Source organism: Phallusia mammillata, chromosome 2, assembly GCF_965637545.1.
Source record: "Phallusia mammillata chromosome 2, kaPhaMamm4.hap1.1, whole genome shotgun sequence".
Taxonomy (NCBI): Eukaryota; Metazoa; Chordata; class Ascidiacea; order Phlebobranchia; family Ascidiidae; genus Phallusia; species Phallusia mammillata.
Window position 1 is genome coordinate 21,181,733 of NC_137253.1, and position 20,723 is coordinate 21,202,455.

General features: G+C 42.2%; 1 protein-coding gene and 69 non-coding genes across 70 annotated transcripts in view; 1 reads left to right on the forward strand and 69 right to left on the reverse strand.

The window, feature by feature from the left end:
- The first annotated feature begins 498 nt into the window (after positions 1 to 498).
- Positions 499 to 20,723, forward strand: part of LOC145212703 (dynein beta chain, ciliary-like) — a 96,756-nt gene continuing 76,531 nt past the window's right edge. The window contains exons 1-17 of the mRNA XM_080080928.1: positions 499 to 885; positions 1,936 to 2,055; positions 2,135 to 2,214; positions 2,290 to 2,479; positions 2,554 to 2,653; positions 2,927 to 3,138; positions 3,365 to 3,462; positions 3,531 to 3,669; positions 4,192 to 4,359; positions 4,650 to 4,798; positions 5,048 to 5,169; positions 5,346 to 5,460; positions 5,579 to 5,647; positions 5,973 to 6,099; positions 6,404 to 6,550; positions 6,849 to 6,957; positions 8,478 to 8,623. Coding sequence (XP_079937054.1) covers positions 538 to 885; positions 1,936 to 2,055; positions 2,135 to 2,214; positions 2,290 to 2,479; positions 2,554 to 2,653; positions 2,927 to 3,138; positions 3,365 to 3,462; positions 3,531 to 3,669; positions 4,192 to 4,359; positions 4,650 to 4,798; positions 5,048 to 5,169; positions 5,346 to 5,460; positions 5,579 to 5,647; positions 5,973 to 6,099; positions 6,404 to 6,550; positions 6,849 to 6,957; positions 8,478 to 8,623 — 2,439 coding nt within the window. The 5' untranslated portion in view covers positions 499 to 537. The remainder of the gene's footprint in view (positions 886 to 1,935; positions 2,056 to 2,134; positions 2,215 to 2,289; positions 2,480 to 2,553; positions 2,654 to 2,926; positions 3,139 to 3,364; positions 3,463 to 3,530; positions 3,670 to 4,191; positions 4,360 to 4,649; positions 4,799 to 5,047; positions 5,170 to 5,345; positions 5,461 to 5,578; positions 5,648 to 5,972; positions 6,100 to 6,403; positions 6,551 to 6,848; positions 6,958 to 8,477; positions 8,624 to 20,723) is intronic.
- On the reverse strand, positions 8,896 to 8,977 carry Trnas-uga (transfer RNA serine (anticodon UGA)). The gene has a single exon. It is a non-coding gene; the product is annotated as a tRNA-Ser (tRNA).
- On the reverse strand, positions 9,050 to 9,131 carry Trnas-uga (transfer RNA serine (anticodon UGA)). The gene has a single exon. It is a non-coding gene; the product is annotated as a tRNA-Ser (tRNA).
- On the reverse strand, positions 9,210 to 9,290 carry Trnas-cga (transfer RNA serine (anticodon CGA)). Its single transcript has one exon. It is a non-coding gene; the product is annotated as a tRNA-Ser (tRNA).
- Positions 9,363 to 9,444, reverse strand: Trnas-cga (transfer RNA serine (anticodon CGA)). The gene has a single exon. It is a non-coding gene; the product is annotated as a tRNA-Ser (tRNA).
- Trnas-cga (transfer RNA serine (anticodon CGA)) lies at positions 9,523 to 9,604 on the reverse strand. The gene has a single exon. It is a non-coding gene; the product is annotated as a tRNA-Ser (tRNA).
- On the reverse strand, positions 9,677 to 9,760 carry Trnas-cga (transfer RNA serine (anticodon CGA)). The gene has a single exon. It is a non-coding gene; the product is annotated as a tRNA-Ser (tRNA).
- Positions 9,833 to 9,914, reverse strand: Trnas-uga (transfer RNA serine (anticodon UGA)). Its single transcript has one exon. It is a non-coding gene; the product is annotated as a tRNA-Ser (tRNA).
- On the reverse strand, positions 9,989 to 10,070 carry Trnas-uga (transfer RNA serine (anticodon UGA)). The gene has a single exon. It is a non-coding gene; the product is annotated as a tRNA-Ser (tRNA).
- Trnas-cga (transfer RNA serine (anticodon CGA)) lies at positions 10,147 to 10,228 on the reverse strand. Its single transcript has one exon. It is a non-coding gene; the product is annotated as a tRNA-Ser (tRNA).
- On the reverse strand, positions 10,301 to 10,381 carry Trnas-cga (transfer RNA serine (anticodon CGA)). Its single transcript has one exon. It is a non-coding gene; the product is annotated as a tRNA-Ser (tRNA).
- On the reverse strand, positions 10,615 to 10,696 carry Trnas-cga (transfer RNA serine (anticodon CGA)). The gene has a single exon. It is a non-coding gene; the product is annotated as a tRNA-Ser (tRNA).
- Positions 10,769 to 10,851, reverse strand: Trnas-cga (transfer RNA serine (anticodon CGA)). Its single transcript has one exon. It is a non-coding gene; the product is annotated as a tRNA-Ser (tRNA).
- On the reverse strand, positions 11,085 to 11,166 carry Trnas-cga (transfer RNA serine (anticodon CGA)). The gene has a single exon. It is a non-coding gene; the product is annotated as a tRNA-Ser (tRNA).
- Trnas-uga (transfer RNA serine (anticodon UGA)) lies at positions 11,239 to 11,320 on the reverse strand. The gene has a single exon. It is a non-coding gene; the product is annotated as a tRNA-Ser (tRNA).
- On the reverse strand, positions 11,395 to 11,476 carry Trnas-uga (transfer RNA serine (anticodon UGA)). The gene has a single exon. It is a non-coding gene; the product is annotated as a tRNA-Ser (tRNA).
- Trnas-uga (transfer RNA serine (anticodon UGA)) lies at positions 11,551 to 11,632 on the reverse strand. The gene has a single exon. It is a non-coding gene; the product is annotated as a tRNA-Ser (tRNA).
- Positions 11,707 to 11,788, reverse strand: Trnas-uga (transfer RNA serine (anticodon UGA)). Its single transcript has one exon. It is a non-coding gene; the product is annotated as a tRNA-Ser (tRNA).
- Trnas-cga (transfer RNA serine (anticodon CGA)) lies at positions 11,863 to 11,944 on the reverse strand. The gene has a single exon. It is a non-coding gene; the product is annotated as a tRNA-Ser (tRNA).
- Positions 12,021 to 12,102, reverse strand: Trnas-cga (transfer RNA serine (anticodon CGA)). Its single transcript has one exon. It is a non-coding gene; the product is annotated as a tRNA-Ser (tRNA).
- Positions 12,175 to 12,255, reverse strand: Trnas-cga (transfer RNA serine (anticodon CGA)). Its single transcript has one exon. It is a non-coding gene; the product is annotated as a tRNA-Ser (tRNA).
- Positions 12,335 to 12,416, reverse strand: Trnas-uga (transfer RNA serine (anticodon UGA)). Its single transcript has one exon. It is a non-coding gene; the product is annotated as a tRNA-Ser (tRNA).
- On the reverse strand, positions 12,489 to 12,570 carry Trnas-cga (transfer RNA serine (anticodon CGA)). The gene has a single exon. It is a non-coding gene; the product is annotated as a tRNA-Ser (tRNA).
- Trnas-cga (transfer RNA serine (anticodon CGA)) lies at positions 12,643 to 12,725 on the reverse strand. The gene has a single exon. It is a non-coding gene; the product is annotated as a tRNA-Ser (tRNA).
- Positions 12,959 to 13,040, reverse strand: Trnas-uga (transfer RNA serine (anticodon UGA)). The gene has a single exon. It is a non-coding gene; the product is annotated as a tRNA-Ser (tRNA).
- Trnas-uga (transfer RNA serine (anticodon UGA)) lies at positions 13,115 to 13,196 on the reverse strand. The gene has a single exon. It is a non-coding gene; the product is annotated as a tRNA-Ser (tRNA).
- Positions 13,271 to 13,352, reverse strand: Trnas-uga (transfer RNA serine (anticodon UGA)). Its single transcript has one exon. It is a non-coding gene; the product is annotated as a tRNA-Ser (tRNA).
- Positions 13,427 to 13,508, reverse strand: Trnas-cga (transfer RNA serine (anticodon CGA)). The gene has a single exon. It is a non-coding gene; the product is annotated as a tRNA-Ser (tRNA).
- Positions 13,583 to 13,664, reverse strand: Trnas-uga (transfer RNA serine (anticodon UGA)). The gene has a single exon. It is a non-coding gene; the product is annotated as a tRNA-Ser (tRNA).
- On the reverse strand, positions 13,739 to 13,820 carry Trnas-uga (transfer RNA serine (anticodon UGA)). The gene has a single exon. It is a non-coding gene; the product is annotated as a tRNA-Ser (tRNA).
- Trnas-uga (transfer RNA serine (anticodon UGA)) lies at positions 13,895 to 13,976 on the reverse strand. Its single transcript has one exon. It is a non-coding gene; the product is annotated as a tRNA-Ser (tRNA).
- On the reverse strand, positions 14,051 to 14,132 carry Trnas-cga (transfer RNA serine (anticodon CGA)). The gene has a single exon. It is a non-coding gene; the product is annotated as a tRNA-Ser (tRNA).
- Trnas-cga (transfer RNA serine (anticodon CGA)) lies at positions 14,209 to 14,290 on the reverse strand. The gene has a single exon. It is a non-coding gene; the product is annotated as a tRNA-Ser (tRNA).
- Positions 14,363 to 14,443, reverse strand: Trnas-cga (transfer RNA serine (anticodon CGA)). The gene has a single exon. It is a non-coding gene; the product is annotated as a tRNA-Ser (tRNA).
- Positions 14,677 to 14,758, reverse strand: Trnas-cga (transfer RNA serine (anticodon CGA)). Its single transcript has one exon. It is a non-coding gene; the product is annotated as a tRNA-Ser (tRNA).
- On the reverse strand, positions 14,831 to 14,913 carry Trnas-cga (transfer RNA serine (anticodon CGA)). Its single transcript has one exon. It is a non-coding gene; the product is annotated as a tRNA-Ser (tRNA).
- On the reverse strand, positions 15,147 to 15,228 carry Trnas-uga (transfer RNA serine (anticodon UGA)). The gene has a single exon. It is a non-coding gene; the product is annotated as a tRNA-Ser (tRNA).
- Trnas-uga (transfer RNA serine (anticodon UGA)) lies at positions 15,303 to 15,384 on the reverse strand. The gene has a single exon. It is a non-coding gene; the product is annotated as a tRNA-Ser (tRNA).
- Positions 15,459 to 15,540, reverse strand: Trnas-uga (transfer RNA serine (anticodon UGA)). The gene has a single exon. It is a non-coding gene; the product is annotated as a tRNA-Ser (tRNA).
- Positions 15,615 to 15,696, reverse strand: Trnas-cga (transfer RNA serine (anticodon CGA)). The gene has a single exon. It is a non-coding gene; the product is annotated as a tRNA-Ser (tRNA).
- Trnas-uga (transfer RNA serine (anticodon UGA)) lies at positions 15,771 to 15,852 on the reverse strand. Its single transcript has one exon. It is a non-coding gene; the product is annotated as a tRNA-Ser (tRNA).
- Trnal-uaa (transfer RNA leucine (anticodon UAA)) lies at positions 15,925 to 16,006 on the reverse strand. The gene has a single exon. It is a non-coding gene; the product is annotated as a tRNA-Leu (tRNA).
- Positions 16,079 to 16,160, reverse strand: Trnas-uga (transfer RNA serine (anticodon UGA)). The gene has a single exon. It is a non-coding gene; the product is annotated as a tRNA-Ser (tRNA).
- Trnas-uga (transfer RNA serine (anticodon UGA)) lies at positions 16,235 to 16,316 on the reverse strand. The gene has a single exon. It is a non-coding gene; the product is annotated as a tRNA-Ser (tRNA).
- Trnas-uga (transfer RNA serine (anticodon UGA)) lies at positions 16,391 to 16,472 on the reverse strand. Its single transcript has one exon. It is a non-coding gene; the product is annotated as a tRNA-Ser (tRNA).
- Positions 16,547 to 16,628, reverse strand: Trnas-uga (transfer RNA serine (anticodon UGA)). Its single transcript has one exon. It is a non-coding gene; the product is annotated as a tRNA-Ser (tRNA).
- Trnas-cga (transfer RNA serine (anticodon CGA)) lies at positions 16,703 to 16,784 on the reverse strand. Its single transcript has one exon. It is a non-coding gene; the product is annotated as a tRNA-Ser (tRNA).
- Positions 16,861 to 16,942, reverse strand: Trnas-cga (transfer RNA serine (anticodon CGA)). Its single transcript has one exon. It is a non-coding gene; the product is annotated as a tRNA-Ser (tRNA).
- On the reverse strand, positions 17,015 to 17,095 carry Trnas-cga (transfer RNA serine (anticodon CGA)). Its single transcript has one exon. It is a non-coding gene; the product is annotated as a tRNA-Ser (tRNA).
- On the reverse strand, positions 17,329 to 17,410 carry Trnas-cga (transfer RNA serine (anticodon CGA)). The gene has a single exon. It is a non-coding gene; the product is annotated as a tRNA-Ser (tRNA).
- Positions 17,483 to 17,565, reverse strand: Trnas-cga (transfer RNA serine (anticodon CGA)). Its single transcript has one exon. It is a non-coding gene; the product is annotated as a tRNA-Ser (tRNA).
- On the reverse strand, positions 17,799 to 17,880 carry Trnas-uga (transfer RNA serine (anticodon UGA)). Its single transcript has one exon. It is a non-coding gene; the product is annotated as a tRNA-Ser (tRNA).
- Positions 17,955 to 18,036, reverse strand: Trnas-uga (transfer RNA serine (anticodon UGA)). Its single transcript has one exon. It is a non-coding gene; the product is annotated as a tRNA-Ser (tRNA).
- Positions 18,111 to 18,192, reverse strand: Trnas-uga (transfer RNA serine (anticodon UGA)). Its single transcript has one exon. It is a non-coding gene; the product is annotated as a tRNA-Ser (tRNA).
- Trnas-cga (transfer RNA serine (anticodon CGA)) lies at positions 18,267 to 18,348 on the reverse strand. Its single transcript has one exon. It is a non-coding gene; the product is annotated as a tRNA-Ser (tRNA).
- On the reverse strand, positions 18,423 to 18,504 carry Trnas-uga (transfer RNA serine (anticodon UGA)). The gene has a single exon. It is a non-coding gene; the product is annotated as a tRNA-Ser (tRNA).
- Trnal-uaa (transfer RNA leucine (anticodon UAA)) lies at positions 18,577 to 18,658 on the reverse strand. Its single transcript has one exon. It is a non-coding gene; the product is annotated as a tRNA-Leu (tRNA).
- Positions 18,731 to 18,812, reverse strand: Trnas-uga (transfer RNA serine (anticodon UGA)). The gene has a single exon. It is a non-coding gene; the product is annotated as a tRNA-Ser (tRNA).
- Trnas-uga (transfer RNA serine (anticodon UGA)) lies at positions 18,887 to 18,968 on the reverse strand. The gene has a single exon. It is a non-coding gene; the product is annotated as a tRNA-Ser (tRNA).
- Trnas-uga (transfer RNA serine (anticodon UGA)) lies at positions 19,043 to 19,124 on the reverse strand. Its single transcript has one exon. It is a non-coding gene; the product is annotated as a tRNA-Ser (tRNA).
- Positions 19,199 to 19,280, reverse strand: Trnas-cga (transfer RNA serine (anticodon CGA)). The gene has a single exon. It is a non-coding gene; the product is annotated as a tRNA-Ser (tRNA).
- On the reverse strand, positions 19,355 to 19,436 carry Trnas-uga (transfer RNA serine (anticodon UGA)). The gene has a single exon. It is a non-coding gene; the product is annotated as a tRNA-Ser (tRNA).
- Trnas-uga (transfer RNA serine (anticodon UGA)) lies at positions 19,509 to 19,590 on the reverse strand. Its single transcript has one exon. It is a non-coding gene; the product is annotated as a tRNA-Ser (tRNA).
- Trnas-uga (transfer RNA serine (anticodon UGA)) lies at positions 19,665 to 19,746 on the reverse strand. The gene has a single exon. It is a non-coding gene; the product is annotated as a tRNA-Ser (tRNA).
- Positions 19,821 to 19,902, reverse strand: Trnas-cga (transfer RNA serine (anticodon CGA)). The gene has a single exon. It is a non-coding gene; the product is annotated as a tRNA-Ser (tRNA).
- Trnas-uga (transfer RNA serine (anticodon UGA)) lies at positions 19,977 to 20,058 on the reverse strand. Its single transcript has one exon. It is a non-coding gene; the product is annotated as a tRNA-Ser (tRNA).
- Positions 20,133 to 20,214, reverse strand: Trnas-uga (transfer RNA serine (anticodon UGA)). Its single transcript has one exon. It is a non-coding gene; the product is annotated as a tRNA-Ser (tRNA).
- Positions 20,289 to 20,370, reverse strand: Trnas-uga (transfer RNA serine (anticodon UGA)). The gene has a single exon. It is a non-coding gene; the product is annotated as a tRNA-Ser (tRNA).
- Positions 20,443 to 20,524, reverse strand: Trnas-uga (transfer RNA serine (anticodon UGA)). Its single transcript has one exon. It is a non-coding gene; the product is annotated as a tRNA-Ser (tRNA).
- Positions 20,597 to 20,678, reverse strand: Trnas-uga (transfer RNA serine (anticodon UGA)). Its single transcript has one exon. It is a non-coding gene; the product is annotated as a tRNA-Ser (tRNA).

Below are 20,723 nucleotides of genomic sequence, written 5' to 3' on the forward strand. Positions count from 1 at the left end.
GGGCGAGCGAGCTGGTAGCGTTGCGTAATGTTATACTGCCTTGTGTTGGCGGCATTGTTGCCTTACTGAAGAAAGCTTCCACACAATAGAAACGAATTAATTCAATACAACGGGTCGGCCCAATACACAGTTTTGAAAGATCAAATCATTTGCCACAGCCAGGTACTTGGAAATTTGCCCAGTCGCTAAGGTTTACGAGTTTTAGGTCAGAAGCAGAACAGTTGGAAACTCTTATGAAGTCTGCATTCACTGTTGTCATTAAATTTGCTCGCTTGGCTGACTTCATTGTGGGAGTTTCTAAGGTCGAAAATTGACAGACATATGTGAGGCATTCACGTTTGTTGGCTTTCGTCTTCTTGTCTTTCTCTGGTGTTGTACAGACGACGTACCTTATGAAGTATTAGTAGCTAGTAACAAATCAGAAACCATACGTGTTTCATTCAATATGGTTGGTCTGAGGTTTATTTTGTTTTTGTTTCTAAATGTAGGAATTTGTGTTAGCTAATTTAGTCTGCGTGTGCAGAGTTGTTGTAGAACATGGGGGAAACTGATGGTGATAAGCGATATACGTTTATCTCGGAATATGCGTTGAGGACATTAAAACTAAAGCCGGACAAATGGCAGAAATGCATTGGCGTCGAAGAGCAGAAGATCTTCATTCAGGAGTTTTTTGACAAATCAGACAATGTTCTGCTCATACTTGGTCTTAACCAGGGCGGCTTACTTGTGCCAAGTGGGGATTTTCCTCTCACTGGAAAAACTAAGGCGGTTTATTTTGTGAAAAGGAGTAGAGAAACGATTGCGCCAGACAGCATTCAATCGCAACTCTTGTTCGGAGATTTGTCCTATGCCCCTCTCGACCAAATGTCCTCATTGGTCGACGATGTAAGTACTTTAAAGTTTAAACCGCGTTATTTATGGCCTCATAACTATCTCATTACTGGCTGGTGAACCGGGTAACTTTCGTTTATTTTTACACTTCTGTTCTGTTATGGTGAACATATGTAGCATTAAAGTGTCAGCAACTACTTTCATTATTGTATCACGAACCCTTTGATGTTAAGATGGTTACAAAAATTTAAGGTAAAAGCAGGTACCATATAAAGTTTATGAGGCGTGATAGTGTTTATGGCATGCGTACACAGCAGGCTCATTAAAAATACCCAACACACATCACTCAGCATGTTTACCGTTGCCATGAACTACAGGAAGTGCAATACAAATCTTTGCTGATCGGTTATCCCCGCGATAAATCGCTTGCCATTATTTGTTTTGTCGCCGACACGACAGGAGAGCGGAAAGGTTAATTTACAAAAGAACCGCGCAATGGCAACTTTCTGCATTGAGGCGGCGGACCAATGAACTTGTGTGTTTTGTTGTTACAAAGGAAGCATCGGGCCGTATGTCTGGGTTCTTTGTCTGCAGATCAACCTATCCAAACATGCTTCATAAACACAACGACTTCTATCACGAATTGTTCGCAGTAACACTACAGTTTTATACCAGTATAATAAAAATGCTTTATTTGTGAAATATTATCTCCTATATGGATTGTACAGTGCGATTGATCTATAAAGTCAAATAATGTCCGATAATAAATTTAAAAACTAAGTTAGTGGAAGAGCTACAGAGATAGGCCATGTTTCGTCCAAACTTGCCTTCGTTGTGAAATAACTTTGCCTTGTCAGCGCCGCTTTAAGGACTCCCGCAGCGGCCACAACGAACCACGTTGGCTCTCAAGTTTGATTGCCGAAGCCCTTATACGGTAGGACTCTCTACAATACAAAAACTGATGCTTGGATGAAACCCAACGTTTCTACAAAAGGATTGCAAAATCTTCTTACTCTCATATAAACAGCGACATACATTGGCTATTATTGCTTCTGCAGAAGGTCCACGAACCTAACTTAGAAACGTTGCTTTATGTTTTGTCAGGTCGTCGTTCCTTTGTTGTCCAACGATCGAAATCATGACACTTGGCCCCACGTGGTATCCGGTGACGTGTTGCGTCACGTGCATAAGCTGAAAAGCAACGTTTTTGTCGTGTCCGGACAGGTAATGAGATCGACTCGTTCTCACATTGGATTCTTATGCTTATTCTAAGTTGTGTATCCATTTTTTTATTTATTTGCAGGTCAAGGGCAAAACTTTGCTGCCTTTGCCGCCCGGCACAGAAAAAATTCAGGAGGAGGAACCAGTCGAAGAAAAACCAAAGTACGTTAACATCTACAAAATGCCAATAAAATATTATTCACAATTAAAAAGATGTTATTATGGGCATATTTTTAGGGAAAATATGATCGATCGACAAGTTCTACACACATTGGAGTCGGTGGTGATCGAGTGGAGCCATCAGGTTCGCGATGTCCTGAAACGCGACTCATCTGAACCCCTTCTTCAAGGCCTGAACCCGCTCCCCACCACTGAGCTGACGTTCTGGGCCGACCGCTACGAAAACCTCAAGTGCATTTATGATCAGGTTATTGACTTTACAGAATATGAGATGATAGTTAAAAAATGGTTTGAAAGTAATTTGTTGGTTCGTTTTTGCAGCTTAAAATGCCCAAAGTGAAAACGATGTCTGAGATTTTGCGTCGTGTACAAAGTAGTTACTATCCTTCGTTTCAAAAGATGTTTAAAGATGTATTGGCTGGTAAGTTGTATATGTGTATATTGTAGTATGGATCCATGCAATTCCTAACAGTTTTATCGAAATGAATGCTTTTAACAAGCCATAGCGAGCATACATTTTGATCGAGTGACAGAAGTTATGGGAACTGTTACTGCAATTGAATTTCGTCCACCGTACCTTTGTTTTCCAGTAGCTCGGCTGATGTGTTATCTTTTTGCCTGACGTTCGTTGATCTAAACTGCCAGCACCACTGTGTGTTACAATAGATCCACGACTTGTTGTTTGATATTGTAGGAGTTAACGAAGCAGAGGACATCCATCATCACCTTAAATCGATCAAATGGATTGTTGAAGATCTGGAGGAACGCGAATTCAATGAATTCCAACTTTACATCCGTCCACTATTTGAGACCGTTTGCAAGCTATGGGCGCACAGCAAGTACTACAGCACACCTACACGCCTCATAGTGCTACTGCAGGAAGTCTGCAACCTCTTCATTAGTCAAGTACGTGGAATGAGTCTCTGTAACATCTCTTAAAAATAGCAAAAAGTGATTTATAGCAGTATTTACGGTAAATATTCTGGAGTACCTAGAGATTTTTTGAATTTGATTATTTCTGCTCCCAAACTCAATACTTCGATAGTAAAAAGGGATAGAATACTTTATTCCTAAATATGAGAAGAAACCACACTATTGCAGTTAAACTTACTGTATTATTTTATCGTAACAGTGCCGAACCTACCTCAATCCAGAAGATTTGTTTAAGTCGGAAGTCGACGAAGTCTTGGAGAAAGTCGCCGCTGCAAACAAAGTGCTGCAAAATTTCAGGTAACTGGGTTCTGCCGTTTCAAACTATCAAGTCACATTAACTAACATACTAAAAAAACCGTTTTCAGAGCATCATACCAAGAACACAAAGAAAAGTTGGAAACCTACTTTGAAGGAATGGGCAGAGAAGTTGTGCTTTGGGATTTTGAGAGCAGTATCGTGTTCGCCAGGTTTGACAGTTTCGCAAGCAGACTTGTAGATATCATGGTAAGAACACAGAGCGCGAGTAAAGTAAATACCAACTGTTGTATAGCTAAACCTAAGACAACTATGTAAAAAAATGACGCCTGTAACACTCGTGTCCACCGAAAAGTTGCCAAATATAATTACATTACTCGAACAAACTCACAGACCACACTCTCCTCTGACACAACGTGATCGTGTTTAGGCACATTAAAAAACACTAGTATTCTGACAAACTATAACAGTGGAACTTATAGGGTCTAACCTAAGCGCCTTTTGCTGTTTTTTTAGCAACTTGGTATGATTATTGATACTGTGGTTAAAATTCTGAACGTGTTGTGGATATAACAGTCAAAATAAATTGATTGCTTGTCTTGTCCTTGAGTTCGAGTAGAAACAAAACGGTTAGAAATCGCCCTCGGAATATTTCAGAATAATCATTGTTATTCCAAGATTACACCAATGCGTTTTGTACAGGGTCAGCGGATAGAAAAAAATGTTACATAATGTTGCAGTATTTTTCTTATGTACCGTATGTTTTCACAGAGCGTCTTCAAAGACGCGCGAGATATGCTCAAGCTGGAGAAGATTGAATTTGGGGGCGTGAAAGGGGCGGCGCTCAGTGGACAGGTCGAAGCCTTGTTTGAAGAATTCAACACACTCTTCAAAGTCTTCAGTGACCTTAAATACGACCCACTTGATCCATCAAATAAGGTTTGCTACCTCGCCCCTACTTATGTTTCAACTTATAGGCAGGTTGAACTTTTGGACAGCTTAAAAGTCCGCTGACACCTGGCAGTTATTGATTTTGACGGTTTCTTCTGGACTTTGTGTTTGTGGACTATAGCGTTGATGGAAAAAGAAATTGCATTAAACATAAATCACCGAATCGAAATTATAATAAAAGTAAAATAATATATTAAATATATTAGAGCTTTAAACGGTCAAAGACCTAATGCTAAATTTAACTGCATTGAAATTTGAGGTTGTTTTTAATTGGGCAGTGTTTCTTCGATGACTTCGACAATTTCAAGGGTCGGATAGCAGACATCGACCGGCGCTTGGGTTCGATTGTGTCACAAGCCTTCGACGATTGTCCTTCCACTGAATCAGCATTCAAACTTGTTGCCATGTTTTCTTCTCTGCTTGACAGGTACAAAAATGCACCTTTCATCTTTAACGTGAAGTACAAACGGTATTTGTGTTTGTTTAAAATTTTGATAATAAAACAAATGGCCAACATTACCAAACTCAGCGAATATATTTAGTGCCGAGGTTGTGGTGAAAATTTTGCTTGCTTCTTCTAAACTTGTGAATTAGAAATTAGAAAATCACAACACAGCGTTTGAACGGTTTTAGCACTTACAGTTAAATAGCTGTTGTTTGGTCACGTTACTTGCAGAGACCTCATCCGGAACGACATGCTTCCCAAGTACCCGCTACTTCTTGCCATGTTTCACCGTGAACTTGATCAAGCGAAGATCATCTACGACAGACAAATTGAAAGAGGAAAGAGTGAGGATGGTAAGCTTTGGAAAAAATCTTACACACTGTTGCAATAGCAAAAAAATTGAAGCATGATATTTAATGTTGCAATTCTTTCAAAGCTAATATTTTGAGACACAAATAATTTTGGATTGTGCTTAAGAGTATAATGTACAACGATAGTGTATAGGTATATACGCTCTCCATTTTTGCAGGTTATTTTCCTGTGAACAAAAACATGCCACCAGTCGCTGGGGCCATCAAGTGGTCAAAAGAGTTGCGCGATCGCATCCAAATTCCCTACAACAACTTCCGACACGTTACACATCCGTAAGTTATTGTGTCCAGTGGTGCATTGTAAAAAAGCTGATTTTTTTAAATTGACACTGACTATTACCGGACCCACTTTATTGCGAGACAAAATCTTGTAATTTAATTTGTCGCACAGAATTATGGAATCTGAAGAAGGCAGAATCATGGAGATGAAGTACACACAGATGATGAAGTTGCTCAAAGAGTAAGTTTTGAACTTGACCATACAAAAACACAACATCCTCTGCTCTCAAGTTGTTTTAGTTTAATACCCGTGGGAGAAACAGTTTGAAGCTTGCTTGAAGTAGTTAACTTGCAATTTGGCTCCATTACCATCAGGTTTTACTTTAAACTAAACTTTAGGATTAAGGTTGGACTGGAATCCAAAACCCTCGGCCTGTTGGCCACAGGGAAATTGTAACCATTTGACGATACAAATTTAAGGGCCCCGTGTGTGCATTTTTGGGGGCCGTCAAGTTTCCTATCATATTTTTTTCATAACCGGTGACTTTGTGATTTTTGGATTGTAGGTTCGAAGACGATATTTACAAGCAGTGGACAGCGTCTGTTGATGAACGTTCACAGTACAACCTCAGCCAACCTCTCATCACAAGAAACGCAGATACAAAGCTTGTCACTATTAACTTTAATCCACAGGTGCAATAACCATTTTAAGTCAAACGTTCGCTATTTAGTATATGAAGAGAATGATAGTAAACATACGCGAAAATCCAAGTGCAAGTTGACTGATTTATGAGAATTTGCAAATTATTAGCAGAGTGTTGCAACTTACTTATTACCACTTCATGTTATGCTAGAGTGGGAAACAGTGCCCTACTAAACTACTTAATGTGGCCCATACTTTTGAGTGTTCCACATATGCTATTAAAGTACACAACATATCTAAAAGCCAAACCTATTAAACATTGTGAAGATTTTAAAGCATAGTGTTTATGTACAGTTGGTGAGCGTCTTGCGTGAAGTGAAATATTTGGACGTGGGCGACAGTGAAGACATCCCTGAGGAAGCATCAAAGATTTTCGGCGCCAAGGAATCATTTCGACAGTTTGTCGCCAATCTCGACCTTACCCAGCAGTGGTACAACAAGGTGATGAATAAATTACAGTTCCATACCCAAGTCCAATCACTACAAAGGGAAAAGACTACACTTATAGTTTCCCGATACAAACATTTTTTTGTTTTCACAGAAACAATTTGAACTTTTGTTTAAGCCCTGTTTGTGTGTTTTTGGGCTATCATACTTTTTAGATATTTTGCTCAGGAAAGTAAAATACACTGATAAACTACACCAAAAATCGATTAGTAAACATGAAAAAACACATTATACAATTTCCAGTGATTTGTTGCAAAAAAACAAATTACAAATTAAATGTTTTTCGTTGTAGGTCCGAACAAGTATACTTGACGTGGAATATCCGTTGATCGAGGGTCAGTTGAGCACTATTGATGATTACATGACGAAAGCTGAAAAAGACCTTTCTTGGAAAAGCGACGGTACATAGAATTACTTATCAGTTATTTATTGAATTATTGCATTCCCAAAACCGTATTTACTAGGCCATTTGTTAAATGTCTGACCGTTTCCAAAAACAAAAGATTTTGTCAATTCACAGTGGATTTTCGATAAAACTATTTCAAAATACCCCAATATTTGAGGAATAATATTCAAGTTACAATTATTATTATGTGTCCCCTTCCCTGAAGGGGACACATATTGATTTTACTCAAATTGTTTGTTTGTTTATTTCTTTCTTTTTTTTCTTTTTTTTTTCTTTCATTTTTTTTCTCCCCAAAGTTTGTCCGACTCGTTTTTCCATCAAATGTTTGATGGATTTGGATGAAATTTACACAGATGGTAGATGTAGATATGTAGATGAGCATCCCACTTTGTTTTTGTTGATAACCCCAGTATTTACCCCGCTAACCCCCTAAATGGGTATTTTTCCCCAAAGTTTGTCTGACTCGTTTTGCCATCAAATGTTTGATGGATGTGGCTGAAACTTATACAGATGGTAGATATAGTTATGTAGATGTGCATCCCACTTTGTTTGTCCGGATAACCCTAGTATTTACCCCGCTACCCCCCTAAAAGGGGTGAGTTTGTAAACAATGTCAGAATTGGCTAAAATTTGGATAGCTTGTATGCCATTTATAGGTGTCGATTGTTCTGTTCAACCCCGTAGCCCTAACATTTACCCCACAAGCCCCCAAAGTGTAAAACGTATTTGTATGTTACTGGGCACCACAAACAAAAGTTTCTGTGGCACAATAGTCTTACAAGGGCAACCAGTTGTATGCTACTCGTTTGTGACTTTGTGGGTTGCTTGGGCCTGACCCATATACAGACATAAAAAAACCTGATCGGGATTCGTCCCCGGGAGAGTCCTGGGTTCGAACCCCGTGAAGAAGAAAAAAAATAAAAATAAAAATAAAGTTTTTATGCCATGGCAGTTGGGGGTTGTTAACGGCACTTTGATGTCAGAAACATTAACGGTTGTTGCTCAAAACACATCTAGTGGTTGAAATTTTAAACGTTGGCTGATTGGACTGATATTTTGCGGTACTATTGATTCAGTCATGGTGGTTTCCTACTTTTAAGTTTGTGTGTGTTGAAACTTCATTAGTTATCCTACCAGCCCCCTTTAAATGAGTTTTTTAATTTAAATGGTTTGTACTCCATATAGCATATTTAAATATGAACAGTACCAATCACTGTGTTTGTCTTAACAATACCAAACTTACTCATTGTTATCTATTGAAATGCATTATCTACATCTTTGCATGTGTGGGGACCCATGAGATTTTGCTCGCAGAAACAACCGAGGTTATAGAAGACAGTGAAAGATATGGGACCCAGTGTAAAATATGTAAAGGAAGTGTATTAATCTTTTAAAATAGGGTATAGTGTATGGGCAATATGTGCTAAGCCACCCCTCTAGTTTTCGTCTGGTTTTGGTTTTATTTGTGAACCATTCCTACAAAAATGATTTGACACTGAGTAAAAATCAAAACAGGTGTATGGGACTACATACAAGATGTGCGAGATCAAGTCAAAGATTTGGAAGAAAGAGTACACACAGCAAAAGACAATGTCACGAAAATCAACAAAATAATGACGGGATGGGTAATGCCGCTCTTCGAACGAAAAGAAAACAAGAAGGTAGATTCAAACACGAAAAATTTTTACAGACCGTTACACTAATTCTAATTTGACTTCAGTTACCACAAAATTCATTTACCTATATTTACGACAAAAGACAAAAAAATGTAACGACAAAAAGTTTTGCTGCGCGAATTGAAAAACATCCCATGGAATTCAAGTCCAACGACATAACCTTCCGGCCATCGCGGCTGACAATTTTGCTTCTTTGTTTCATTATCCAATAAAGTTAATTTCAAAACACATCTCCAAGAATTAGCCAAAGTGCAAAACGCTGCGAACAGGGTTCGAACCTGTGCGGGAATATCCCATTGGATTTCAAGTCCAACACCTTAACCACTCGGCCATCGCAGCTGACAGTTTTTCTTCTTTGTTTCATAATCGAATAAACACAGCATTAAAACACACCTATGAAAATAGGCAAAACGCTGCGAACAGGGTTCGAACCTGTGCGGGAATATCCCATTGGATTTCAAGTCCAACACCTTAACCACTCGGCCATCGCAGCTGACAGTTTTTCTTCTTTGTTTCATAATCGAATAAACACAGCATTAAAACACACCTGCAAACTAGGCAAAGTGTAAAACGCTGCGAACAGGGTTCGAACCTGTGCGGGAATATCCCATTGGATTTCGAGTCCAACGCCTTAACCACTCGGCCATCGCGCTGACGTTTTCGTTTCTTTGTTTCATAATCAAATAAATACAGCATTAAAACACACCTACAAAAATAGGCAAAACGATGCGAACAGGGTTCGAACCTGTGCGGGAATATCCCATTGGATTTCGAGTCCAACGCCTTAACCACTCGGCCATCGCAGCTGACAGTTTCGCTTATTTGTTTCATTATCGAATGAAGACAGCATTAAAACACACCTGCAAACTAGGCAAAGTGTAAAACGCTGCGAACAGGGTTCGAACCTGTGCGGGAATATCCCATTGGATTTCGAGTCCAACACCTTAACCACTCGGCCATCGCAGCTGACAGTTTTTCTTCTTTGTTTCATAATCGAATCAACACAGCATTAAAACACACCTACAAAAATAGGCAAAACGCTGCGAACAGGGTTCAAACCTGCGTGCGGGAATATCCCATTGGATTTCGAGTCCAACGCCTTAAGCACTCGGCCATCGCAGCTGACAGTTTCTCTTCTTTGTTTCATAATCGAATAAATACAGCATTAAAACACACCTACAAAAATAGGCAAAACGCTGCGAACAGGGTTCGAACCTGTGAGGGAATATCCCATTGGATTTCAAGTCCAACGCCTTAACCACTCGGCCATCGCAGCTGACATTTGCGTTTCTTTGTTTCGTTGTCGAACGAAGACGGCATTAAAACACACCTTATAGGCAAAGTGTAAAACGCTGCGAACAGAGTTCGAACCTGTGAGGGAATATCCCATTGGATTTCAAGTCCAACGCCTTAACCACTCGGCCATCGCAGCTGACAGTTTCGCTTCTTTGTTTCATTGTCGAACGAAGACGGCATTAAAACACACCTTATATAGGCAAAGTATAAAACGCTGCGAACAGGGTTCGAACCTGTGCGGGAATATCCCATTGGATTTCGAGTCCAACGCCTTAACCACTCGGCCATCGCAGCTGACGTTTTCGTTTCTTTGTTTCATAATCAAATAAATACAGCATTAAAACACACCTACAAAAATAGGCAAAACGCTGCGAACAGGGTTCGAACCTGTGCGGAATATCCCATTGGATTTCGAGTCCAACGCCTTAACCACTCGGCCATCGCAGCTGACAGTTTCGCTTATTTGTTTCATTATCGAATGAAGACAGCATTAAATCTCATCTACAAAAATCAGCAAAGTGTAAAACGCTGCGAACAGGGTGCGAACCTGTTCGGGAATATCCCATTGGATTTTAAGTCCAACGCCTTAACCACTCGGCCATCGCAGCTGACAATTTCGGTACTTCGTTTCATTATCGAATCAACACAGCATTAAAACACACCTATAAAAATAGTCAAAACGCTGCGAACAGGGTTCGAACCTGTGCGGGAATATCCCATTGGATTTCGAGTCCAACGCCTTAACCACTCGGCCATCGCAGCTGACAATTTCGTTTCTTTGTTTCATTATCGAATAAAGACAGCATTAAAACACCCCTATACAAAAATAGGCAAAACCATGCGAACAGGGTTCGAACCTGTGCGGAATATCCCATTGGATTTCGAGTCCAACGCCTTAACCACTCGGCCATCGCAGCTGACAGTTTCGCTTATTTGTTTCATTATCGAATGAAGACAGCATTAAATCTCATCTACAAAAATCAGCAAAGTGTAAAACGCTGCGAACAGGGTGCGAACCTGTTCGGGAATATCCCATTGGATTTTAAGTCCAACGCCTTAACCACTCGGCCATCGCAGCTGACAATTTCGGTACTTCGTTTCATTATCGAATCAACACAGCATTAAAACACACCTATAAAAATAGTCAAAACGCTGCGAACAGGGTTCGAACCTGTGCGGGAATATCCCATTGGATTTCGAGTCCAACGCCTTAACCACTCGGCCATCGCAGCTGACAGTTTCTCTTCTTTGTTTCATAATCGAATAAAGACAGCATTAAAACACACCTACAAAAATAGGCAAAACGCTGCGAACAGGGTTCGAACCTGTGAGGGAATATCCCATTGGATTTCAAGTCCAACGCCTTAACCACTCGGCCATCGCAGCTGACATTTGCGTTTCTTTGTTTCATTGTCGAACGAAGACGGCATTAAAACACACCTTATAGGCAAAGTGTAAAACGCTGCGAACAGGGTTCGAACCTGTGAGGGAATATCCCATTGGATTTCAAGTCCAACGCCTTAACCACTCGGCCATCGCAGCTGACAATTTCGTTTCTTTGTTTCATTATCGAATAAAGACAGCATTAAAACACCCCTATACAAAAATAGGCAAAACCCTCCGAACAGGGTTCGAACCTGTGCGGGAATATCCCATTGGATTTCAAGTCCAACGCCTTAACCACTCGGCCATCGCAGCTGACAGCTTCGCTTCTTTGTTTCATTGTCGCACGAAGACGGCATTAAAACACACCTTATAGGCAAAGTGTAAAACGCTGCGAACAGGGTTCGAACCTGTGCGGGAATATCCCATTGGATTTCAAGTCCAACGCCTTAACCACTCGGCCATCGCAGCTGACAGTTTCGTTTCTTTGTTTCATTATCGAATAAAGACAGCATTAAAACACCCCTGTACAAAAATAGGCAAAACGCTGCGAACAGGGTTCGAACCTGTGCGGGAATATCCCATTGGATTTCGAGTCCAACGCCTTAACCACTCGGCCATCGCAGCTGACAGTTTCGCTTCTTTGTTTCATTGTCGAACGAAGACGGCATTAAAACACACCTTATATAGGCAAAGTATAAAACGCTGCGAACAGGGTTCGAACCTGTGCGGGAATATCCCATTGGATTTCGAGTCCAACGCCTTAACCACTCGGCCATCGCAGCTGACGTTTTCGTTTCTTTGTTTCATAATCAAATAAATACAGCATTAAAACACACCTACAAAAATAGGCAAAACGCTGCGAACAGGGTTCGAACCTGTGCGGAATATCCCATTGGATTTCGAGTCCAACGCCTTAACCACTCGGCCATCGCAGCTGACAGTTTCGCTTATTTGTTTCATTATCGAATGAAGACAGCATTAAATCTCATCTACAAAAATCAGCAAAGTGTAAAACGCTGCGAACAGGGTGCGAACCTGTTCGGGAATATCCCATTGGATTTCAAGTCCAACGCCTTAACCACTCGGCCATCGCAGCTGACAATTTCGGTACTTCGTTTCATTATCGAATCAACACAGCATTAAAACACACCTATAAAAATAGTCAAAACGCTGCGAACAGGGTTCGAACCTGTGCGGGAATATCCCATTGGATTTCGAGTCCAACGCCTTAACCACTCGGCCATCGCAGCTGACAATTTCGTTTCTTTGTTTCATTATCGAATGAAGACAGCATTAAAACACCCCTATACAAAAACAGGCAAAACCATGCGAACAGGGTTCGAACCTGTGCGGAATATCCCATTGGATTTCGAGTCCAACGCCTTAACCACTCGGCCATCGCAGCTGACAGTTTCGCTTATTTGTTTCATTATCGAATGAAGACAGCATTAAATCTCATCTACAAAAATCAGCAAAGTGTAAAACGCTGCGAACAGGGTGCGAACCTGTTCGGGAATATCCCATTGGATTTTAAGTCCAACGCCTTAACCACTCGGCCATCGCAGCTGACAATTTCGGTACTTCGTTTCATTATCGAATCAACACAGCATTAAAACACACCTATAAAAATAGTCAAAACGCTGCGAACAGGGTTCGAACCTGTGAGGGAATATCCCATTGGATTTCAAGTCCAACGCCTTAACCACTCGGCCATCGTAGCTGACATTTGCGTTTCTTTGTTTCATTGTCGAACGAAGACGGCATTAAAACACACCTTATAGGCAAAGTGTAAAACGCTGCGAACAGGGTTCGAACCTGTGCGGGAATATCCCATTGGATTTCAAGTCCAACGCCTTAACCACTCGGCCATCGCAGCTGACAGCTTCGCTTCTTTGTTTCGTTGTCGCACGAAGACGGCATTAAAACACACCTTATAGGCAAAGTGTAAAACGCTGCGAACAGGGTTCGAACCTGTGCGGGAATATCCCATTGGATTTCAAGTCCAACGCCTTAACCACTCGGCCATCGCAGCTGACAATTTCGTTTCTTTGTTTCATTATCGAATAAAGACAGCATTAAAACACCCCTATACAAAAATAGGCAAAACGCTGCGAACAGGGTTCGAACCTGTGCGGGAATATCCCATTGGATTTCGAGTCCAACGACTTAACCACTCGGCCATCGCAGCTGACAGTTTCGCTTCTTTGTTTCATTGTCGAACGACGACGGCATGAAAACACACCTTATAGGCAAAGTGTAAAACGCTGCGAACAGGGTTCGAACCTGTGAGGGAATATCCCATTGGATTTCAAGTCCAACGCCTTAACCACTCGGCCATCGCAGCTGACAATTTCGTTTCTTTGTTTCATTATCGAATAAAGACAGCATTAAAACACCCCTATACAAAAATAGGCAAAACCCTCCGAACAGGGTTCGAACCTGTGCGGGAATATCCCATTGGATTTCAAGTCCAACGCCTTAACCACTCGGCCATCGCAGCTGACAGCTTCGCTTCTTTGTTTCATTGTCGCACGAAGACGTCATTAAAACACACCTTATAGGCAAAGTGTAAAACGCTGCGAACAGGGTTCGAACCTGTGCGGGAATATCCCATTGGATTTCAAGTCCAACGCCTTAACCACTCGGCCATCGCAGCTGACAGTTTCGTTTCTTTGTTTCATTATCGAATAAAGACAGCATTAAAACACCCCTGTACAAAAATAGGCAAAACGCTGCGAACAGGGTTCGAACCTGTGCGGGAATATCCCATTGGATTTCGAGTCCAACGCCTTAACCACTCGGCCATCGCAGCTGACAGTTTCGCTTCTTTGTTTCATTGTCGAACGAAGACGGCATTAAAACACACCTTATATAGGCAAAGTATAAAACGCTGCGAACAGGGTTCGAACCTGTGCGGGAATATCCCATTGGATTTCGAGTCCAACGCCTTAACCACTCGGCCATCGCAGCTGACGTTTTCGTTTCTTTGTTTCATAATCAAATAAATACAGCATTAAAACACACCTACAAAAATAGGCAAAACGCTGCGAACAGGGTTCGAACCTGTGCGGAATATCCCATTGGATTTCGAGTCCAACGCCTTAACCACTCGGCCATCGCAGCTGACAGTTTCGCTTATTTGTTTCATTATCGAATGAAGACAGCATTAAATCTCATCTACAAAAATCAGCAAAGTGTAAAACGCTGCGAACAGGGTGCGAACCTGTTCGGGAATATCCCATTGGATTTTAAGTCCAACGCCTTAACCACTCGGCCATCGCAGCTGACAATTTCGGTACTTCGTTTCATTATCGAATCAACACAGCATTAAAACACACCTATAAAAATAGTCAAAACGCTGCGAACAGGGTTCGAACCTGTGCGGGAATATCCCATTGGATTTCGAGTCCAACGCCTTAACCACTCGGCCATCGCAGCTGACAATTTCGTTTCTTTGTTTCATTATCGAATGAAGACAGCATTAAAACACCCCTATACAAAAACAGGCAAAACCATGCGAACAGGGTTCGAACCTGTGCGGAATATCCCATTGGATTTCGAGTCCAACGCCTTAACCACTCGGCCATCGCAGCTGACAGTTTCGCTTATTTGTTTCATTATCGAATGAAGACAGCATTAAATCTCATCTACAAAAATCAGCAAAGTGTAAAACGCTGCGAACAGGGTGCGAACCTGTTCGGGAATATCCCATTGGATTTTAAGTCCAACGCCTTAACCACTCGGCCATCGCAGCTGACAATTTCGGTACTTCGTTTCATTATCGAATCAACACAGCATTAAAACACACCTATAAAAATAGTCAAAACGCTGCGAACAGGGTTCGAACCTGTGAGGGAATATCCCATTGGATTTCAAGTCCAACGCCTTAACCACTCGGCCATCGTAGCTGACATTTGCGTTTCTTTGTTTCATTGTCGAACGAAGACGGCATTAAAACACACCTTATAGGCAAAGTGTAAAACGCTGCGAACAGGGTTCGAACCTGTGCGGGAATATCCCATTGGATTTCAAGTCCAACGCCTTAACCACTCGGCCATCGCAGCTGACAGCTTCGCTTCTTTGTTTCGTTGTCGCACGAAGACGGCATTAAAACACACCTTATAGGCAAAGTGTAAAACGCTGCGAACAGGGTTCGAACCTGTGCGGGAATATCCCATTGGATTTCAAGTCCAACGCCTTAACCACTCGGCCATCGCAGCTGACAATTTCGTTTCTTTGTTTCATTATCGAATAAAGACAGCATTAAAACACCCCTATACAAAAATAGGCAAAACGCTGCGAACAGGGTTCGAACCTGTGCGGGAATATCCCATTGGATTTCGAGTCCAACGACTTAACCACTCGGCCATCGCAGCTGACAGTTTCGCTTCTTTGTTTCATTGTCGAACGACGACGGCATGAAAACACACCTTATAGGCAAAGTGTAAAACGCTGCGAACAGGGTTCGAACCTGTGCGGGAATATCCCATTGGATTTCAAGTCCAACGCCTTAACCACTCGGCCATCGCAGCTGACAGTTTCTCTTCTTTGTTTCATAATCGAATCAACACAGCATTAAAACACACCTATAAAAATAGACAAAACGCTGCGAACAGGGTTCGAACCTGTGAGGGAATATCCCATTGGATTTTAAGTCCAACGCCTTAACCACTCGGCCATCGCAGCTGACAATTTCGGTACTTCGTTTCATTATCGAATCAACACAGCATTAAAACACACCTATAAAAATAGTCAAAACGCTGCGAACAGGGTTCGAACCTGTGAGGGAATATCCCATTGGATTTCAAGTCCAACGCCTTAACCACTCGGCCATCGTAGCTGACATTTGCGTTTCTTTGTTTCATTGTCGAACGAAGACGGCATTAAAACACACCTTATAGGCAAAGTGTAAAACGCTGCGAACAGGGTTCGAACCTGTGCGGGAATATCCCATTGGATTTCAAGTCCAACGCCTTAACCACTCGGCCATCGCAGCTGACAATTTCGTTTCTTTGTTTCATTATCGAATAAAGACAGCATTAAAACACCCCTATACAAAAATAGGCAAAACCCTCCGAACAGGGTTCGAACCTGTGCGGGAATATCCCATTGGATTTCAAGTCCAACGCCTTAACCACTCGGCCATCGCAGCTGACAGCTTCGCTTCTTTGTTTCATTGTCGCACGAAGACGTCATTAAAACACACCTTATAGGCAAAGTGTAAAACGCTGCGAACAGGGTTCGAACCTGTGCGGGAATATCCCATTGGATTTCAAGTCCAACGCCTTAACCACTCGGCCATCGCAGCTGACAGTTTCGTTTCTTTGTTTCATTATCGAATAAAGACAGCATTAAAACACCCCTGTACAAAAATAGGCAAAACGCTGCGAACAGGGTTCGAACCTGTGCGGGAATATCCCATTGGATTTCGAGTCCAACGCCTTAACCACTCGGCCATCGCAGCTGACAGTTTCGCTTCTTTGTTTCATTGTCGAACGAAGACGGCATTAAAACACACCTTATATAGGCAAAGTATAAAACGCTGCGAACAGGGTTCGAACCTGTGCGGGAATATCCCATTGGATTTCGAGTCCAACGCCTTAACCACTCGGCCATCGCAGCTGACGTTTTCGTTTCTTTGTTTCATAATCAAATAAATACAGCATTAAAACACACCTACAAAAATAGGCAAAACGCTGCGAACAGGGTTCGAACCTGTGCGGAATATCCCATTGGATTTCGAGTCCAACGCCTTAACCACTCGGCCATCGCAGCTGACAGTTTCGCTTATTTGTTTCATTATCGAATGAAGACAGCATTAAATCTCATCTACAAAAATCAGCAAAGTGTAAAACGCTGCGAACAGGGTGCGAACCTGTTCGGGAATATCCCATTGGATTTTAAGTCCAACGCCTTAACCACTCGGCCATCGCAGCTGACAATTTCGGTACTTCGTTTCATTATCGAATCAACACAGCATTAAAACACACCTATAAAAATAGTCAAAACGCTGCGAACAGGGTTCGAACCTGTGCGGGAATATCCCATTGGATTTCGAGTCCAACGCCTTAACCACTCGGCCATCGCAGCTGACAATTTCGTTTCTTTGTTTCATTATCGAATGAAGACAGCATTAAAACACCCCTATACAAAAACAGGCAAAACCATGCGAACAGGGTTCGAACCTGTGCGGAATATCCCATTGGATTTCGAGTCCAACGCCTTAACCACTCGGCCATCGCAGCTGACAGTTTCGCTTATTTGTTTCATTATCGAATGAAGACAGCATTAAATCTCATCTACAAAAATCAGCAAAGTGTAAAACGCTGCGAACAGGGTGCGAACCTGTTCGGGAATATCCCATTGGATTTTAAGTCCAACGCCTTAACCACTCGGCCATCGCAGCTGACAATTTCGGTACTTCGTTTCATTATCGAATCAACACAGCATTAAAACACACCTATAAAAATAGTCAAAACGCTGCGAACAGGGTTCGAACCTGTGAGGGAATATCCCATTGGATTTCAAGTCCAACGCCTTAACCACTCGGCCATCGTAGCTGACATTTGCGTTTCTTTGTTTCATTGTCGAACGAAGACGGCATTAAAACACACCTTATAGGCAAAGTGTAAAACGCTGCGAACAGGGTTCGAACCTGTGCGGGAATATCCCATTGGATTTCAAGTCCAACGCCTTAACCACTCGGCCATCGCAGCTGACAGCTTCGCTTCTTTGTTTCGTTGTCGCACGAAGACGGCATTAAAACACACCTTATAGGCAAAGTGTAAAACGCTGCGAACAGGGTTCGAACCTGTGCGGGAATATCCCATTGGATTTCAAGTCCAACGCCTTAACCACTCGGCCATCGCAGCTGACAATTTCGTTTCTTTGTTTCATTATCGAATAAAGACAGCATTAAAACACCCCTATACAAAAATAGGCAAAACGCTGCGAACAGGGTTCGAACCTGTGCGGGAATATCCCATTGGATTTCGAGTCCAACGACTTAACCACTCGGCCATCGCAGCTGACAGTTTCGCTTCTTTGTTTCATTGTCGAACGACGACGGCATGAAAACACACCTTATAGGCAAAGTGTAAAACGCTGCGAACAGGGTTCGAACCTGTGCGGGAATATCCCATTGGATTTCAAGTCCAACGCCTTAACCACTCGGCCATCGCAGCTGACAGTTTCTCTTCTTTGTTTCATAATCGAATCAACACAGCATTAAAACACACCTATAAAAATAGACAAAACGCTGCGAACAGGGTTCGAACCTGTGAGGGAATATCCCATTGGATTTTAAGTCCAACGCCTTAACCACTCGGCCATCGCAGCTGACAATTTCGGTACTTCGTTTCATTATCGAATCAACACAGCATTAAAACACACCTATAAAAATAGTCAAAACGCTGCGAACAGGGTTCGAACCTGTGAGGGAATATCCCATTGGATTTCAAGTCCAACGCCTTAACCACTCGGCCATCGTAGCTGACATTTGCGTTTCTTTGTTTCATTGTCGAACGAAGACGGCATTAAAACACACCTTATAGGCAAAGTGTAAAACGCTGCGAACAGGGTTCGAACCTGTGCGGGAATATCCCATTGGATTTCAAGTCCAACGCCTTAACCACTCGGCCATCGCAGCTGACAGCTTCGCTTCTTTGTTTCGTTGTCGCACGAAGACGGCATTAAAACACACCTTATAGGCAAAGTGTAAAACGCTGCGAACAGGGTTCGAACCTGTGCGGGAATATCCCATTGGATTTCAAGTCCAACGCCTTAACCACTCGGCCATCGCAGCTGACAATTTCGTTTCTTTGTTTCATTATCGAATAAAGACAGCATTAAAACACCCCTATACAAAAATAGGCAAAACGCTGCGAACAGGGTTCGAACCTGTGCGGGAATATCCCATTGGATTTCGAGTCCAACGACTTAACCACTCGGCCATCGCAGCTGACAGTTTCGCTTCTTTGTTTCATTGTCGAACGACGACGGCATGAAAACACACCTTATAGGCAAAGTGTAAAACGCTGCGAACAGGGTTCGAACCTGTGCGGGAATATCCCATTGGATTTCAAGTCCAACGCCTTAACCACTCGGCCATCGCAGCTGACAGTTTCTCTTCTTTGTTTCATAATCGAATCAACACAGCATTAAAACACACCTATAAAAATAGACAAAACGCTGCGAACAGGGTTCGAACCTGTGAGGGAATATCCCATTGGATTTCAAGTCCATAGCCTTAACCACTCGGCCATCGCAGCTGACATTTGCGTTTCTTTGTTTCATTGTCGAACGAAGACGGCATTAAAACACACCGTATAGGCAAAGTGTAAAACGCTGCGAACAGGGTTCGAACCTGTGAGGGAATATCCCATTGGATTTCAAGTCCAACGCCTTAACCACTCGGCCATCGCAGCTGACAATTTCGTTTCTTTGTTTCATTATCGAATAAAGACAGCATTAAAACACCCCTATACAAAAATAGGCAAAACGCTGCGAACAGGGTTCGAACCTGTGCGGGAATATCCCATTGGATTTCGAGTCCAACGACTTAACCACTCGGCCATCGCAGCTGACAATTTCGTTTCTTTGTTTCATTATCGAATAAAGACAGCATTAAAACACCCCTATACAAAAATAGGCAAAACCCTCCGAACAGGGTTCGAACCTGTGCGGGAATATCCCATTGGATTTCAAGTCCAACGCCTTAACCACTCGGCCATCGCAGCTGACAGCTTCGCTTCTTTGTTTCATTGTCGCACGAAGACGGCATTAAAACACACCTTATAGGCAAAGTGTAAAACGCTGCGAACAGGGTTCGAACCTGTGCGGGAATATCCCATTGGATTTCAAGTCCAACGCCTTAACCACTCGGCCATCGCAGCTGACAGTTTCGTTTCTTTGTTTCATTATCGAATAAAGACAGCATTAAAACACCCCTGTACAAAAATAGGCAAAACGCTGCGAACAGGGTTCGAACCTGTGCGGGAATATCCCATTGGATTTCAAGTCCATAGCCTTAACCACTCGGCCATCGCAGCTGACAGTTTCGTTTCTTTGTTTCATTATCGAATAAAGATAGCATTAAAACACACCTACAAAAATAGGCAAAACGCTGCGAACAGGGTTCGAACCTGTGCGGGAATATCCCATTGGATTTCAAGTCCATAGCCTTAACCACTCGGCCATCGCAGCTGACAGTTTCTCTTCTTTGTTTCATAATCGAATCAACACAGCATTAAAACACACCTATAAAAATAGACAAAACGCTGCGAACAGGGTTCGAACCTGTGCGGGAATATCCCATTGGATTTCAAGTCCATAGCCTTAACCACTCGGCCATCGCAGCTGACAATTTCGTTTCTTCGTTCATTGTCGAATAAAGACAGCATTA